Source organism: Populus euphratica, unplaced genomic scaffold (assembly GCF_000495115.2).
Source record: "Populus euphratica unplaced genomic scaffold, PopEup_1.0 scaffold129.1, whole genome shotgun sequence".
NCBI classification, from domain to species: domain Eukaryota; kingdom Viridiplantae; phylum Streptophyta; class Magnoliopsida; order Malpighiales; family Salicaceae; genus Populus; species Populus euphratica.
In genome coordinates, this window is record NW_011499907.1 from 489,665 (window position 1) to 508,363 (window position 18,699).

At 33.8% G+C, this 18,699-nt stretch overlaps 3 protein-coding genes across 3 annotated transcripts; 2 read left to right on the plus strand and 1 right to left on the minus strand.

Annotated features, from left to right (window-relative positions):
- Positions 1 to 2,312: 2,312 nt before the first annotated feature.
- Positions 2,313 to 7,512, plus strand: MTO1 (Pyridoxal phosphate (PLP)-dependent transferases superfamily protein). The gene is made up of 11 exons (XM_011037491.1): positions 2,313 to 2,859; positions 2,943 to 3,046; positions 3,210 to 3,283; positions 3,382 to 3,550; positions 4,022 to 4,081; positions 4,186 to 4,389; positions 4,492 to 4,578; positions 4,702 to 4,809; positions 5,624 to 5,719; positions 5,820 to 5,938; positions 7,126 to 7,512. Exons 1-11 carry the CDS (start codon positions 2,382 to 2,384, stop codon positions 7,256 to 7,258), a joined length of 1,632 nt encoding a protein of 543 aa, XP_011035793.1. The 5' UTR covers positions 2,313 to 2,381; the 3' UTR covers positions 7,259 to 7,512.
- A 1,024-nt stretch (positions 7,513 to 8,536) lies between these two features.
- SPX4 (SPX domain-containing protein 4) lies at positions 8,537 to 11,984 on the plus strand. Its single transcript, XM_011037493.1, has 3 exons — positions 8,537 to 9,039; positions 10,938 to 11,103; positions 11,242 to 11,984. Exons 1-3 carry the CDS (start codon positions 8,725 to 8,727, stop codon positions 11,721 to 11,723), a joined length of 963 nt encoding a protein of 320 aa, XP_011035795.1. The 5' UTR covers positions 8,537 to 8,724; the 3' UTR covers positions 11,724 to 11,984.
- A 679-nt stretch (positions 11,985 to 12,663) lies between these two features.
- Positions 12,664 to 18,493, minus strand: LOC105133474 (EXS (ERD1/XPR1/SYG1) family protein). The gene is made up of 13 exons (XM_011037495.1): positions 17,436 to 18,493; positions 16,853 to 17,192; positions 16,707 to 16,755; positions 16,558 to 16,629; positions 16,331 to 16,460; positions 15,993 to 16,113; positions 15,573 to 15,831; positions 15,327 to 15,431; positions 15,202 to 15,246; positions 14,816 to 14,965; positions 14,392 to 14,670; positions 14,162 to 14,301; positions 12,664 to 12,840 (listed from the first exon to the last, which is right to left on the minus strand). The coding sequence occupies exons 1-13, from the start codon at positions 18,013 to 18,015 to the stop codon at positions 12,750 to 12,752; spliced, it is 2,361 nt and encodes a 786-aa protein (XP_011035797.1). The 5' UTR covers positions 18,016 to 18,493; the 3' UTR covers positions 12,664 to 12,749.
- Between the last annotated feature and the right edge of the window lie 206 nt (positions 18,494 to 18,699).

Below are 18,699 nucleotides of genomic sequence, written 5' to 3' on the forward strand. Positions count from 1 at the left end.
TCCTCGTCATCTCCCATCCTTTGCCTATAATTATCATAACCCCGTACATCCATTTTAAAGAGAAACAAAAATCCCTCAGGCAAAACATCTGATAAATATTTCTTATAAAATAATCTAAATATGCTTAAAGAAAAACACATGACTAAGCATGACAACTAAAATAAATAGCAATGCATTACAAGTTTTAAGTAAAAACTATGGTTACATTTATTCAATAACTATCATGAATATATTTAACAAAATTCTAAACTGTATGGTGTTTTTATTCTAGCAATAGATATACTTAAATGTAGATGTAGATTGCTATAATAAAATTATTTATTTATTTTTTAGTGAGAAAAATTAGACATCAAGGCTGGTTTTTTTTTTTTTTCACTAGTCATTAGCTATTAAAAGATTGTTTGGAGGTGTATTTGTTTTTTTCAAAAAAATTTAAACAGTTTACTTATAAAATCAATAAAATTTAAAATTATTACTAAGAGATTTCTTGACTTTTTACAAGTTTTTTAATAGTAAAAATACTTTTTTGCTCGTGGAAACAAAAAATTTTAGGTTGGTCAAGAATTCTTTTTAATTTTTTCGTTATCCATATATAGTATAAGTACAAATTTAACCTTGGATTTGATTAAAAAAAAATTACTTTTTATTTAAAGATATCTTTATATTTTTATATAAGTATTTTGTATGATTAATGTGGTCATAAGAGATGTTTTGGTAGTTTAATATTTACTTTTAAATATTTGAATAAAAAAACTAATGGGGCGTGCTAATCACATGCCAACAAATGAATAATGTTCATGTCATTCAAGTAAAGTGTGTGATACTATATGGTAATCAAATCTAGTCTTTCATCATTTTTTTAGATACACAACCGCATTCTCTTTTATAAGAAGTGACACATGTTTGTTTATAATAATCGAATTGTCATATATGATCTTTTGTTTTCCCCTCTTCTTCCTTTTCTTTTGACATATAAAGTTTATCTTAAACCTTTTTGTTTTTTATTTAAGTCTTCTTTCTTTTAATCTCTTATTTCATACTTATTTCTTTTATAAATGTTTTTTCTATTGCAATTTAGTTCTTCAATTATATTTTTTTATATGTTTTATTTTTAATTTCGCTCTTTATTCTTTTAATTTCTGATTTTATTCTTATTTCTTTTATTGTTTTAATCTTTATTCTTTTAATTTTTTTATTTTGTTTTTATTTCTTTAATTTTTTTTTTAATTTAGTCTTTCAATTACAATTTATTATTTTGATTTTTTTATGTAAGGAAATACATTAAAAGCATCCTATATCTAATATATTTTTTTCAAAATTATAACTTGTGATGGAGCATTGATTAAATAGCTAGTTTTAATAAATAAACCAAGTGGGTTTATTAATGGAGCTTTATAATAGATTAGAGTTAACGCTGATAAAACCACCATTTTCTCAATCTTGATTCCCATGTGGTAATTCAATAATTTATAGTCCCAAAGGAGTGATAGTCTATTATTTATTCTCTCTAATATATTTTGATTTTTAATTCAAATTATATGAGATTTATTATATTTTTTTATTCGTAAATAAAATCCACGGGTTAAAAAATTATAGATGAGATTTATTATATTCTGTGGGAGAAAATTATAATTATAATTTTAAAATCTAGTTTAATGATTAGCTAGGTTCAAGGTTTGAGTTTCGGTTTTGACCGGATTATCAGGTTGCCTGAGTTAATTTGTTTTTAAATCAAAACAATATTTTTTAATAAAAAAAATTAATAAATTATAACTTGATTTTTGGTTAGATTTTACCAGATTACTACATCAACTTATAGAATTAGTTGAGTCCTATTATATTTTTTTATTTATTTTTTATATGAGTTATATCAAATTTTTTTTAATTATTTTAATCCAGTCTACTTCTAATTTTAAATTAGTTAAATTCTATAGCAGCCTGTCAAACAAGATTAAAATTTAAAATTATGATTATAGCGATCAAATATATACTGCATGCCAGCTATGAGCTGATCTATTATTAAGTTAAGAATTGACTCCAAATAAAAAATAAATAAAAAAAGCCACGCACTCCTAAATTAGATCAAGCACACCTCTTGAATCTCTTGCCACATTCCAACAAACATCGAGAAATAGCCGACTCCAACCTGTCCCACCCCCTTATTATCTTTAATCACCCATTATTTACTCAATATAATATTAGATACCCTAAACTCTAGTTAATTAAAAACTAACCCAAACCTAATTAGGGTAATTCATCAAACAAAACGACAAAACCCAACGCCTACTTATGTGACCATTTCGCTTTTCGCAAGGCCATTTTTTATTTTGCTTCTTTTCCCTTTCCAGTGAAGCCAAAGAGAGACCAAACTTCTCCACCTCATGGCCGTCTCTTCTTGTCCGTGTCCTAAGCTCTTCGTCGCCTCCTCTTTCGAGTGCCGTTCCGACTCCTCCTCAAGCGCGGACCAGCCGAGTCAAGGCCGATCCAACTCCGCTCGCCATGGAACCACACCCTTTTTATCTGGCGCCGGCATGTCCTCTCTGATTCTCAAATTTCCCCCCAACTTCGTGCGCCAGCTTAGCACCAAAGCTCGCCGAAACTGCAGCAACATCGGCGTCGCGCAAATCGTTGCTGCGTCGTGGTCTAACAACTCCGCCGCAGGTGCTCCCTCCGCCGCGGCGGCGGCTGCTGCTGCCTCCGCAATCCCCGCAGCCGAGCCGGCCGAGACCTTGGCCGGAAATGAGGTGGCGGGAATTGATAGCAGTGATAATAAGAATGTAAGTGTTGTACAGTTGGAGGATTTGAGTAGCGATTTGAAGTCGTTTTTGAGTTCTGATGGAAGCATTGCAGTTCACGCTGGTAAGCATTCAAATCTGATTTCGCTTTTCTTTTTCTGAATTTATTATTATTCTTATTATTAATTTCTTTATGGATGTTTGAAGGTGAAAGATTAGGTCGTGGTATAGTGACAGATGCAATCACGACTCCGGTGGTTAATACTTCTGCTTATTTCTTTAAGAAAACCCAAGAGCTTATTGATTTCAAGGTAATAATAATATCATAATTATGCATTTAAAAGCTTCCAAGTAATACGTTGAAATTATTTCTACGTGATGATCCTATTTGTATTAATGAAATCTACGAGAATGGATTAATGATGTGCTATAATGTATTGATTAGTTTTGTGGTAATCTACAATGTTGTTACAGGAGAAGCGCCATGCAAGTTACGAATATGGTAGGTATGGAAATCCGACCACACAGGTTTTGGAGGACAAGATAAGGTTTGTGTTTAGTGGTTAGTTTGGGGTTTGTTCGACTTGTATGGTTGCATGATTATTAATAGGAGTGTGTCTGTGTCGTGTTTGTTTTTTCAATTCAGTGAGCTTGAAGGAGCGGAATCAACATTGATTTTGGCATCTGGGATGTGTGCTAGTACTGTCATGTTGTTGGCGTTGGTACCTGCTGGCGGTCATCTTGTGACAACCACAGATTGCTATAGGAAGACTAGGATTTTCATGGAAACTTTTCTTCCTAAGATGGGGATCTCGGTATGGATTCTTTCAGTTACGAATATGGGTATTTGATTAGTTTTGTGGTAATCTACAATGTCCTTTGAGTTGTGAAAACTTGTTGTATCATTTATTTTGTTTCAAGAGAACAGATCAAGTATTTAACTATTAATTTTGTGGAATTTGTAATAACGTGTAAAAATTGCTTTTCTAATGTTGGGAATTAACTGCAGTTTTACAAAAGAATCTTAATGCATAACTTTTCTTTTGTCATGTTTCAAAAATATGTACATTTGTATTTCTGAATATAGGAGTTCCTTGCAATCTGTCGACGAGAGTTTGTTTGAGGTTAATAATACATAGATCAACTCTTTCATGTTTGGTAGATCCATGTCAAATTTTGTATCTTATTTTCTTTAAGATTTGGTTAATCACACGTTTTGCTTGATATTTTTGGGGGGATATTTTGGTGTCATTCTGCTATGATTTTGATCATTATTCATTATGCAGGTTACTGTGATTGACCCTGCAGATGTGAAAGCTTTGGAATCTGCACTTGAGATCAACAAAGTCAGTAGTGTAGAATAGTTTATTATATTATTGAAAGTCTTCTTTGAGCATGTTACTTTAATGACATGTCATCCTAAATTGCATGGCATAATAATTCTGTGCAGGTTTCTCTTTTCTTCACCGAGTCTCCTACCAATCCATTCCTGAGATGTGTTGACATTGAATTGGTTTCAGAGCTTTGCCACAGAAAAGGAGCATTAGTCTGCATTGATGGTACCTTTGCAACACCTCTAAACCAGAAAGCCCTTGCTCTTGGAGCTGATCTTATTCTGCACTCTGCAACAAAGTTCATTGGGGGACACAATGATGTAGGTTTGCGAAATTGGTTTAATCATTTAATTAAATTTTGTCAACAAATGAACTGCCAATTTTCTCCAACATAAAGCATTGGATACATGCATCTACTCCAGGTTCTTGGAGGATGCATAAGTGGTTCCACAAAGGTAGTTTCAGAGATTCGTAATTTGCATCATGTTTTGGGAGGTACACTCAACCCGGTGAGTGCTTTGATTAAGTAAACTTCTGGGTGATATATATAATTCAGAATTTTATATATAAATTTTTCATGCTGCTATGAAGAATAACTTAAGGTTCCTTTTTTTCCTCTTCTTTTTCTAAAGAATGCTGCCTATCTGATCATCCGAGGCATGAAGACACTGCATCTTCGTGTACAGCAACAGAACTCAACAGCATTGAGGATGGCCAAAATTTTAGAGGCGCATCCCAAGGTATGTATATTATAATGTACTCTAATGTTTATATATCTCTGCCCTCTGATGATGAATCCTCTCCAGTGACATTGATATACCTAAATATTGTATACAAAATACTAAAGGGGATTTATATTTTCCACACATAGTAGGGATCATCATTGTTAAAACTTTCTGAGAAACGTCAAGCTATATGTTTACCAAATTAGCTTCTTTTGCAATCGATCCATTTAGTTGTTTTATGTTGGATATGGAACTTGAGTTTACCTTTGTAAAGCATGCAAGCATGTTGGTCCCTTCTCTGTATAATCAAGCAGCAAAGTGGTTTTGATGGTGTATAAGAGATTTTTACTGAATTATTTAGTGCTTTTAATTCTAAAATGTTTTCTTCATGCAGAGCTATATGGTCCTCTGATAAGAAAGTGGATCATTTTTCTCTTCAATTTTCATCGAACTTTTTGATATATATATAACAAGTGTATAGCAAGGAGACCATAAGTATACATGATATAACCTTTGTTCCACAAGTGTCTTCTTTGACTGCGCACACAATTAAGAATGACTGATGAATTTTGAGTGAAGTCATCTCTTCTTCTTTTTTTCTGGTTTTGAATATTGTCCTTCCATGATGAAGGCAGTTGGAAAAAAACTGTGGAGTTTAATTTAATAAAAACAAAATAGGATGTTTGAGATAATGGATATAAATATTGGGATAAACAAAAACGGAAACCCTTTTGTTGGAACCGAGGGAGCATATGGTTTTTGGTTTTGAACATAAAGCTACTATATTGCGTATCAAAACTCAGGAAGACTCAAGCAATGATACTTGCAGGTGAGGTGCGTTTATTATCCAGGCTTGCCAAGTCATCCTGAACATCACATTGCCAAGAAGCAGATGACTGGTTTTGGGGGTGTGGTGAGCTTCGAGGTGGGTGTTTCTGACTGCTTGAGTTGAATGTGTTAATGGCTTGGCAGTACATCTGTAATTGTTATATAATATTCCTGAGCGCTCCTCTCTGATGTTGCAGGTTGATGGAGACTTGCTCATCACCTCAAAATTTGTGGATGCATTGAAAATTCCTTATATTGCCCCTTCTTTTGGAGGCTGCGAGAGCATTGTAGATCAGCCAGCCATTATGTCTTACTGGTATGTAATTAATTTTCCTCGTGTTCCCTTCTGTTGTGGATTTGCTGACAATGAGCTTAGTCGATCTGTTTAAGAAACAAAAAATAAACGTTTTGGTAGGAAGAAAACCACAATCTTGCTATTAAGGATTGAGAAACCGTTTGGCAACGTGGTTACATCTATGTTTTGTGTGATTTTATGCAACAAGCTGTTTGGTTTGGTTAATAATAAACGCGTGTTATTATTTGCTGGGTCCTACATGCTGCTACGTTTGAAACTCAAGAAAATGAGAAGCAGCTATGAGTTGCTTCCTGCACGGCCAAAATCTAGTTTGAAACGCAAGAAAATGAGAAGCAGCTACTGCACGGCCAAAATCTAATTCATGTTCCTGTTCAGTGAATAGTGTAGCATGTCTTCACTATTCACTGAACAGTTTTTTTTTTTTTTAAATTAGTGCAGTTAGTTAATTTTACTTGGACTGTTTACATGAATATAAATAATAATTTTTTTTTATTTTTTTTAAATTAATTTAAGGTGAATTAAATATAATTGGATTATAGTATTAATTTTATTTTTAATAATATTTTATTTAATTTTATGCTTCTTGTTGGATGAATTATATGTTCCATTATAGATAGTTTTTAAAGTAATTTTTTTATATAAATTATGATTTATTTTATAATATAATAGCAATAGTTAAATTTATAATATTTAAATTAAAAATCATCAATATTAATATATATATTTTTTAAATTATTTTAGAACTTTAATTTTAAAAATATTTTTAACCAAATATATTAAAACTATTTTTTTCAATCTTAATTTTAACCATAGTTTTAATTAAACATTTATATTTTCAAATTAATTTCAACTAATAAAATAATTTTTTTTAAAATCATAAATACAATAGCTAAGCTACTCTAATACTAAATACACTTTTAATTGTGTTACTGTAGAAATTGTCTTGCATTAACATAGAGGAGATATTTCTTCTTTTCAACCGTGTAAATGAAAATATTACCCTTTTTTTTTGGTTGAAGCAGCAGTATATATTTAGAAGGTCTGTATTTTATGTGACAGTTTCTGGTATCTGGAAAGGGCTAACAACATAGATGCAACGGTTATAATTCTTCTTGGAGTTATGTTAATGCTTGCTCATGGTTCTATGATATATCATCAATTCAATCTCCCCTTGAATTTGAAAACAGGGATCTGAGTCGATCAGAGAGAGAAAAGTATGGGATTAAGGACAACTTGGTTCGGTTCAGCTTTGGAGTTGAAGACTTCGAAGATTTGAAGGCTGATATACTTCAAGCTCTGGAGACCATAGAGAGTGCTTGAAGGTGCCTGCCTGGGAGCAGTTGCTTTGAAGGCTCGATGCACTGTCAAAGCTTGGAGACCATAGACGTCGCCTCACCTACCCCTTTAATTTTTTTTTTTTTTGAGTTTTCCTTTCGTAACTGCGTTTGATCACCATATTTACAGTTTCTGTTCTGTTGACGAAACACTACGAAACCTTTTACCTATTAGCCATTTTTCTATTTTCAGCGTTGACTCTTGTGCTCGTATTCTTGGCTAGAAACGATCTTTGTTTTCCTTGTTTGAATCATCGATGAATCTTCTCAGCCGATCCAAAGCGCGTAGAGCCATGGGCCTTTTCTTCTTGGGAAATAGCTGGATGGCATTTCATGCTCTTTATTTTTTTTGTCATTATGAAGTGTACGACTGCCATTTCAACGGTGGTAATCAAAACCCGACTGGGTCCACTATCTATGCACAAAAGACAACCTTCTTTTGAGATGATTTTGTGAAGCGATTGGCTTGTAAGAGATCAACGTATGCTTGAAGCAAGCAGTGGACCTCGGCGAGATCCGTTTTGGGTAAAAACCAAGGGACAAGGCTTGAGGAGTTACGTCACCAAGGCCGAAAGGAGCCGAAAAAAACTCTGGCTTTCTTCATGCAAGTTGTACTCGCACTCGGCTCAGGAACCATCGATCGATGGCGGACTGCCTTTTAGATATGGAAATAAGAGAGAGCTGACGACACACACACACACACACTCTTTAAGATCAAGTCAATACTATTATTTAATTAACAAGGTTTCTGTCTATTAAATTAAATTATTTAAAGAACATGACCCCTAGAGGAGTGAGGAGCGGTTCCCCCCTCTCTTTTTTTTTTTTTTGTTTAGTTTAAGTTATCATAATACTTGTATTTGGTTGATGATTAATTTTATTTAATGTATTTTTATTATTATATTATTAAATAAAAATAGTTAGAAAAACAATATTGTTAAAGCTAGTGGATTTTATGACCTAAACTATAAAATTTGAATTGATTTAATATATTATTATTTTATTAATAAAAAAATATCATCTAGATATCTTTTAAAACCAAACTACTAATTTAAATACATCAAATCAATTAGATCAATTAGATTTTATGTGAGTGAATTCTAAAAAAATCAAAAAAATTTAATATTAATATATTATATCAAATTTAATAATAATACAAAATAGTATTTATGAAAACATTTTTTGAGACGTTATTTTACTTTGAACAATTCTCATATATTATTTAATCCATCTTTATATATAAGATAGTTGTAAGCCTGCATATTCCTCTTATCTTTTTTAAGTCACATCTCCCATCCACTTTCCAAATATTCCAAAATTCCTCCTCACCCTTGGTATTCTTTTATCATGGTTTCCCCCCCCTTACTGTATACACTTTGATACTCTTATCTCTTTGTTTTACAAATACATAGAATGCAGCACAGCACAAATCCATAAGCATAGCATCAAGCCATGAAGTTTGGAAAAGACTTCAAGACCCACCTAGAAGAAACCCTTCCTGAGTGGAGGGACAAGTTTCTCTGCTACAAACCCCTCAAGAAGCTCCTCAAACAATTACCTCCCACCCTTGATTCTCTCAACCTTGATCGCCCCATTAATTTTCAACTCCATCCACACCCTCCTCCGCTCACTGGTGATGTTCATGGTAATACTAATAGGCCTTTGGTGGATTTGCAAGAATGGTTTGTTAGAATTCTTAATGAAGAGCTTGACAAGTTCAATGATTTCTATGTTGATAAAGAAGAAGACTTTGTTATACGCCTTCAGGTTTCTTTCTTGATTTTTCTTTTCTTTCTTTGTTTTACATGTTTATAGCTTTGTGCATATGGGTTTTTAATTTCGAGGCTTTTGTTTATTGTAACTCTGAGAATTTAAGGTATTGTGGTTTGATGGTGGCTTTTAAGGTTTTTCCTATATGCATGTCTTGTAAATCCGAACTCATAGGTCTGGTTAAAGGGTTTTGTAAGTTTTTGAATAATCAGGAGAGGAGTAGAATGGAGAAGACATCGTGACTTCATTGGAACAGGAGAATAGTGGGATGTCAAGGAAAAAAGACGCATAAAAGTGGCTTTCCTTTCCCTGGTAGTGCTGGGTGGTGTTGTCAGACAGTATGTGAAGAGGAGATTGTCGATGGGATTGGAGGGGCTTGATAAAGTTAAGATAAATTTTCCAGTTTGTGGAACTTGCTGAAGTAGAGCAGAGTATCTTGTAGTATAGTTATAAGGCCAACCATCGTCAATTATAGCTGACAATGGGATTGTTGGAAGTCAGTTGAGGGAATTGAGGGTTCTGAAATGAGAATATTCAAATGAAATGCCAGGTCGTCAATATATGAGAATTCTGACCATGCAGAAAAGCTAACTGACAGATTGGACTGTATGATTTTTCCCTTTTCATCTGACCGGATTTGTTTTGAGATTAGTTAGGGATAGTAAAGTTGCTAAGAGGGCCTGCAGATCGTAAATGAGAGAAAAGGGGGGCGGTGAGGGATCATGTTATATCATAATCTAGAATAGATCGGGTTGTGATTTGTGAATAATATTAGTAGCCACAGAAGAAACTCTGCAGCCAAACCCATGCAGTTGGGAGCTACAGCTCTTTGTTTTATTTATTAATCTTAGTTTCAGTGTCTCTGAAACATAATTCTATATTCATCAGTATTAAAAGCATATTCTAGGTTTATTGCTTCCAATTTGATGTCTTTAGAATCACCTCCATATCGTTACAGAACTAGCCAGGTCGTATCATGCTCATACTGGATGAAGTTGTAAGAAGATGCCACCTTGAGGAGGGTCGTTTGATATTAAGATGCCTGATGCATTGTCACAAATTATGTGACTTTAACGACCAGGATCCGGTGTCTGAGCAGGTTTTTTCTGATGGGAAAATGCTTCCAATCCTTTCTAGTGTCAAGCATGTCTTTTCATAATGTACAAAGTCCATTACTCGCAAGGCTTTCCATTATTAAACAGAATACAGCAGGTCTCAAGATTTAGCTAATTGTATAATCATGATGCAATCATAGCACAGTTTAGAACCATCACCCTTCTTCGCTATTAAACAGTGTTAAGACGATGCAGAAGAGATGGATCATTATTCTGGTTTGTTTGAACTGAAACAGGAAAAATTATCCTAGAACCAATAAGATCTCTAACTCGACTCCCTCCCTCCCTCCCTCTTCTCTCCTGCGTGATAAGTCATCCTTTTACCACATTTATGGCCAGGTTACTCATTATAGTAAATTTACATAGCACGGTGTGATAGTCATATTTTTTATACTAAATATTTTAGCACTTTTGCAATAAAAATTAAGTAGATTCCTCTTCTAGTTATCGCATGCTACAAAATCCACACCAAACCACTCTTCTTCCTCAGTGTTAATGCTTGCATGGTTAATAGAATATTGTAAAACTCATGCTGGTAATCTATATTCAGCTCTAACTAAATCTTTGTTTATGCCTCTGGGACGTTTGAAATACTGAATTTTTTCTGTACATTTATTAACGACTTCTTTAGAAAGTCTTCATTACCAAAAAATAAATAAAAAAAAATTGCTGAAGAATTTTGTGCATGTTTATACGTGACCTGTCGTGTTCAGAGTTATAAGTTGCTATGCACTCATGCTGGTGTGTTTCTTTACTGATTCGTATATTTGATTTCAACAGGAGCTGAAGGAAAGAATTGAAAGTCTAAAGGAAAAAAGCAGCAAGGATGGAGTTTTTACATCAGAGAGTGAATTTAGTGAAGAAATGATGGATATTCGTAAAGACTTGGTCACCATTCATGGAGAGATGGTGCTTCTAAAAAATTATAGCTCCCTAAATTTTGCAGGTATTGCAGATGCATCTATTGTTTTACACCTAGCTCTCTACAAGCACTGTAGCTAATGACTTTTGTATTGTATCAAACATTATGGGTTAAATATAGATTGGTTGCTAAGACCATATTCATGTTTTTCTCCTTTGATAGGGTTAGTGAAGATTTTGAAGAAGTATGACAAAAGGACAGGAGAATTGTTGCGCTTACCTTTCACACAACTTGCCCTTCATCAGCCATTTTTCACAACAGAGCCTCTAACAAGGTTGGTCCATGAATGCGAGGATAATCTTGAGCTCCTTTTTCCATTGGAGGCAGAAGTCATTGAATCGACCAACATCGTACAAGATCAATCAAATCCATCTCTGAATAACACAAGTATCTCACCTGGGCCTCCAACAACACTGGGGGAGGAAACCATCGACATATATCGCAGCACCCTTGCAGCCATGAAAGCCATACGAGGCCTTCAAAAGGCAAGCTCCACCTCCAATCCACTATCATTTTCATCTTTCTTCAAGGTCCAGGCTGATGGAAGTACTGGTGCTGTAACAGCTGCAAACTCAACTTCAAACTCTTCAGCCACAATGCATGATGGAGAGGAGATTGATCAAGAAGATGTGCATTCTGTTTAACAATATCCTGCATTGTAAACCACCTCCTTTTTTTTTTGAAACGAAGTTTTCAATTGGTATAAGCTGGATAATCAACGTGTACCATTATTTCCCAGATGCTATAAGCTGCGAACAAAATATAAAATTGTAGATGTTTTTCCTTGGCGCAGATAATCTAGCGGGAGAGAACATATTCATGTGTTAAGGGAGATTCTGATATTTCCCGGAAACTCGAGTACATTCTGGTCTCAAATGCGGGATTTGATTATCGTTTGCAGCTTCCCCTGTCACTGGGTCTGCCAATTTATGTTTGGGAACGAAGTCTTCAATGTTATGTCCATGACCATGCCACGGCACATTCTATGGCACCATTCTCGTCACCCATTATTTCTCCTTAAATTTTATTTATTTATTTATTTCAACTGAATACATGAATTCCTCTAGACTTGTAGGATTTGCTTCATGAGGGTCGGCATTTGGAGGCGAATCAAATAATAATCATAGAAATTACTTGTTGCATGTTTTTTTTTTTTTAAATTAATATGAACATGAAAATTAACTTAAATGTATCTTGATTAATTTTATAAATTTTAAAATTAACGATTATATAAAATTTTAATAGCACTAAAATTTACGGGATTTGAGCTAGTGATTTGTAGAAAATAAATTTAAGAATCCGTGACTTCTAGAAAATAAATCTAAAATCTAATCAATTAAATTACATTTCTTATAATTTTGTGCATGGTTGTCCTCTCAATATTTCCCTTTCTATCATACATCTTCATTCTACTGACAATCCACACAAGTAAAATAAAATTTATCAATTTAAGTTTTATAAATTTCAGGATTATTAGAAGTTTATATAATTATTAACTCTAGAACTTGTATAATTAGTTAAAATACACAAAAATTAGTTCAAAAACCCATATTAATAAAAAGAAAGAAAAAAAGAAAAAAAAGAAGAGCAAAATGGTGGGGTGTTATGCATGTGATTTTGGTACTTGTATTATTCAGTCCTCCATCAACTCTTTTCTCTGCTTTACATGTTTATACACGTTTGTCTTCGTAGTAAAAAGGCAAGGGTACCGACTTAAATGCCCGATATTTGCCGACGTTGTTCAAGTGCTCGTTCTCCAGTCTGTTCCGTAAAAACCAAAACATGTATCAGAGATCATGAATTCAATGGTCACCACGTTCTTACATAATTATAGATTATAGAACACACTTAAAGGTTTTAGTGTGGATTAATTTCTTAGATCTACATTATTTGTACGCTAACAAAACACTATGGGTTTATTGTTTATTTTCTAACAATTTATTTTGGCTCTAAAAGATTTTTTAGGTTATTTAATTTTAATTTAAATCTAATTGTTTTTAATTTTTTAAACAATAATGAAATTAGAAAATGAAAGACTAAAATAAAAAAAACATCAAATATTATTGTTGTGATAGAAATTTTGCAAAACATATATTTAGATTCTTAATATTTAAAAATAATATAATTTATATAATTTAGATCTATTTAAATTTTTAAAATCTATTTTTAGTATAAAAATTTATTTATATTATTTTTCATTTTCTAGTTATAGAGAGATGAGTCATCAAATTCCTACAATTTATTTATGCTTATTTAACTCTTTTTAAGTAGTGATTGTTTTTTAATTATATAGTGTATAAGTTTTTAAGAAGTTAGTATGATATATTTGTGTGTGTGTATATTTTTTTATTTTTTATTTTATATAGATTAAATTTATTTTTAAAAATAATAAAAAATTATTTTTGAATAATAATTCTAATATTTAAAGTCTTGTTATTCAATTAATTTTATATGTCAGTTTTTATTATTATTTTATTTAATAAAAAATAATTTTAATAAATAAATTCATTAAACATAACTGGCTAAATAGCTAGTATTATAAGATTAAATATTTTAATTTATTTTTACTTTTTAATTTTAATTTTATTTATTGTTAATGATTTTTCCCCTCTTTTATTTACACAATTGATTTTTAATTTAAAATATTTTTTTATTAATAATTAAGAAATATTTTTATGTAAAAAAAACTTCCAGATTTAAATTTTTTATTAATAAAAAATTATCCGACCCGCTAGCTGAACTTGCAAAGGTACACTGTCCAAAACATACATCCATACGGGAAACAGCAGCTTTGCATGCTTGGCATTTATTAAGGCAGGAAAATGAGGTAGATTAAAAGGTTGGTGACCTTAGAAAAAGCTAACTTCAGTGTTCATACATTTGCAAGAAAGGCTTCTGCTTCCCACCTGATTGTTTAAAATCTTGTCACAAATTAGGCCACCTAACAGTGAATTCCGACAACATTGAACCTAAGAAGTAAAAAATCTAACCACTTTTATCGCAACTTCAACTAGTTATTTTTTTTCTTCAATTTCTGGTGGAAAATTGAAAGAATGGAGGACTAGGAAGGGTTGAATCATACCTGAAGAAATTCCAAATGCCACGGCGTATTATCTCCAGGCAGGCAACAATTGCTGTCAAGGCTTTTCTGTGCAAGAAAGGTGTTTGTCTAAAACCTAACACTGTCTGCATCCATGCAAGTCTTAAGACAACATTCAGCACCTGCAAATCTCCCATGGGTTAAGGTTAATTAGGAATGAAATGAGCACGCGGTAGGAAGAAGAAGGACATTTGAGTTATATAACATGTTACCATTGCTACGAAGTAAACACTTCTGTTAGGAATAACAAGTTTATCTCTCAGCCATGGGTTTCTTGAATCTCGCTGAAGAAGTCCCCAGTCAACTACAATGTCCCAATATGTAGCCATAATCGTTGCAGCACCTGAAGTGGCTGCAGCAAATATCTTCAAAGTCATTCCCATTCTCAAATCATATGCTGTTCTCGCGGCCACAGCGATAATTATTAAGAAGTATTTTAGTCCATTGTATGCCTGCCCTGAGTCTTTCTCTTCAAACAGGCGGCGAAGGCACTAAAACATCGCAGTCTATTGTCAGAAAAAAATTGTTCAAGCACATAGCATTGTGCATCAAGAATGAGAACAGAGAAGAAAAAGATAGAGAAATATTGGAGGAGAATGATGCTATAGATGAACTCTTGCTTCAACAGCAACATACCTGAAGGAACCGAAACCAATATGGAATCAGTGCTACAACAAAGTAGAAGCTTTCAAAAACTTTACTTCCACTACATGTGTTCGTCCTCGTTGTGAAGTCTCCCCAACCATAGTAGCAAATGTAAAACTCCAAATTCCTGAGAGATTGTACCTGGTATTTGATAGCGAAAACGTTAACGAATTAGACCGTATCTTTTGAGAGGTTATGAAGAAAACCGCTTTGGCATCTGTCTAGAAGCCACAACCACATCTGTCGGTAGTTTGTCACCAAGTAATAAATGGAGTAACAACATCCAGACAACTTATCTAAAATCAAATCATGGACAACCTCAAACTATAGTGGAATCTAGCATCGAGTAAAAAAGAGACTGTAGGAGATATCTGCACCTGACTGGTAAGCTGATCGGCCAAGAAGAAATCTGGCAGGGTAACCTACAGAAGCAAAAAGGAAAACCTGAGTTTTGTAAGAGAAAGTATATTGTTATGCCTCTGGAATTTCTTAATCATGTTACCTTATAAAGAGGAGCGAAAAGACAGTGCAAAGCACATTGGATCAGAAAGTACCGACTCGATCGATATATGACATTGAAAGGACAGAATATGATGACAAGCACAAGCTGCAAATAAGAACAAGGCTCAGGCTTGGAAAGAAAATGTTATTTTATCACAAGTTAATCACAACATAGCATTTAACTAAGAAAGTTACCCTCGAACAAATGAGATAATGAATCAAGTGCAGCGTATAGATGATTACATACAATGAGCAAGGCCAGAGGAATCAATTCAGTAATTGCTGTGAAGCTTTTTGTTCTTGGGTCCATCTCCATATCCAAATTTGAGAGGACACCACCCAATGCAAGCACTGAAAGACCTGAAGCAAGAAGGAGGACTTCTCTATAGCCCAGTTCTGTTCCTTGCTTAAACCCAAATATGAACGCATAATTGATCCGATAACGCTTCCAGAAGTATATATTAGCAGCATACATGAGCAAATGCAGGACAACGAATCCAAACAATCTGCAGTAAAGCAAAGCAAAATTATTATACAAAACAGAAAGAAACATGCAAAAGTCTAGCAAGAAAGGAGCATATGCATTCAAATGGTTGAAGGATGCCATCCTTTGGATACGGAAATGGGTATAATAACTGTACTTTTCACTAAAAACACCACAACTTACGAGTAAAGCGGAAATATGTTGTCCATATATTGAGGACCTCCTTCACTATTAAGGATATCCCTGGCATGTATAAGCACAACGAGTGCTATCAAAAGCGCTGCTGAGCAGCCTGTGAAGAAACCTGCAGACGTAGAAGGATTCAACTGTTGAAAAGCATATATGAAGGCCTATGTTTCATATTCAAGATTTTTGAGAAAAATTACGAAGTGGCGATTGATCATCACTAGAAAGCCATTATTCATACAAGCATATGCAAATTCTTTAGAGATATTCTTGCGCATGATCTCAACCCTACATTAGCATCATGCAACTTTATATGATTCACAAGCATATCTTACCCATTGAAAATGTAATTCTATGTCTTTCCTTTTTAGCCTTTGGTCTTAAGGTGTTCATTCCTTTTCTATGATTCCCATTTGAAAAATGCTTGATGAAGGTTGCCTCCACTCTTTCCATGAGCTTAGTAACCTGTGCGGGGAACAAATTGAAGCAAAAAGAAAAGTCGGTGAAAATTCAAAAAAAGAAATCCACTAAGTGAATAAACAGCATTCCCAAGTAGTATAACCTCATCGGAGCTGCCAAGATAAGAATCGTCCACCATATTCAAGTAAGACTTGGATGCATTTCGCATAGTGATCTGCAATAACAAAGACAGTACAATTGATACCAAGAACTCCAGTTAAGATTAATTGCTGCATACAGAATCCACAGTACCTTGTCATATTTTTTCATTATCTTGGAGAATGCTAATTGGTTCAAGAAGCTGTTACATCATTCAGTAACTCAGTCACTTGTGTTGAAAACTCAAGTATTATGTTTTCTGGTAACTCTATACAGAGATAGGAGGAAAGACAAATTACCAGTAACTTTTTAGAAGTCGAAGCTTTCTGTAGAATTCGACAAAAGCATGAGTCATAAGTTCTTCTGCCTTCCTCAGCTCTTCCTTGCTGTACGACAAGTCTGATTTTGAACTTGAGATGACATTCTTTACTGTGGACACCGGAGTTTCAGGCTCAACATTGATCTTAACATGATCCAGAACTTCTAACGAAGCCGGTTTGAAGGTCTTCATATCTTTCTTGTATCCTTTGGTTTTCCTCTGGCTATTGGAATTCTCATTGATGGTCCCCTTGTTACTATCCTCTGAATTTGCTTCTGCGCTCAACTCAACTTCTTGAATCACCTCCATACGTGACCATCCTTCACATTCGAAATAGTGTAGAATTTAGATTCAAGTATAATCAGTCATTTGGCACAAACAAAACCAAAATGTGCTCCAATCTATCTCTACCAACAATCTCTTTAGAAATTAAATTAAATATCATCTTTATTGAATATCAGGAAATCTTGGAACAAAACATCTGTTTCGGAGAAAGGAAGGGGGGATGGGGAACTATCGAAAACAGCATAATTCTTTCAAGACTCAGCGCAGATCTCTCTAACCTGGGTTTGTGCTGTTGATGGGAGGATGAACAACCGATGCGGACACTGAGGAGAAACCAGGGACGGCACGATTCGCAATATTAGACCCACCAACAACCGGATCATCCACCCTGATCCTTAGCGCAATCAAAGCATCCATTTGCTTACTCAAATCATCTGCCTCTCCCATCACTTCCTCTACTTTCTTCTTATAGAAGTTGATTACCTTGTTAAACTCACCATCAAGACTCCTAAAGAACACAAGCTCATACTCTCCTCCTTCATCTGATGCATTGAGAAAGAAGGTCTGGTAATGCTCATCTCCTCCACTTTCTTGTGCTGCACTTACTAGTATCACTTCATCTTCACTCTTTCTTGGTGAGCCTCTATACCGGCCTGTTAGGCCACTAAATGCTCTATAGAGTGATACCCTTCTCTTCAAAGAACCATGTGAGGTTGCTGCTGCCACAGTTGACGGTGCGCCTCTTAGCATTCTGGAACGCAAGATATCTTTCAAGATTGTTTTGAGATGGTTGTAGTTCATGTATGCTTCCTGCCATTCTTGCACCATCTGCGCAGCAAATTCTTTCCCAAACTTCATCTTGTTTGGAAAGCAAAATGATTCTGCAGATGACCGATGTTTGTTCTTGGCCTACAGTCTAATGATTGTTACCAGCTGATCAAGAGAAGATATGAAGAAGCTTCTGACACAGCAAGTACAATTTTCTACTCCCATTTCATATCCACAAAGCAATTAGCAAGCCATTAGCAATAGCATCAGTCTTTAATCACGTAAAACTAGCAGGATGTGCTTAAATGTTTATATATATATAATTTATTTTTCCACAACGCCAGATATTGGAAACAGAACACATGAAAATTGGAAATATCCCATTTGAAGACGAGACATGTTGGTCAAGGAAATCATGAATATTTAGCCTTTGATTACGGTAGAAAAATCCAGTTATTTGGAAAGAAACAGCTATGTTTTGTCTTTTTTTTTTCCTTGGATTTTTATGTTTCTACTCGGTGGTCCATTCCAGCTAGCAAACAGCACATCCCCTTCCACGTTTCCTAAGATGCCAAAGCAAAGCATTTACTCATTTGGCCGTATGTTCACTGTAAAATAGTTTTTTTAAAAAAATTAAATTATAAAAAAATATATTTAAGAAAGATAAATTATTTTATAGTGGTTGATGGTATAATAAAAAATAAAATGAAAAATATTAGTATTTGATTATATTATAGAAAATAAGCTGGAAAATAACTTATTAATGTCTTATTT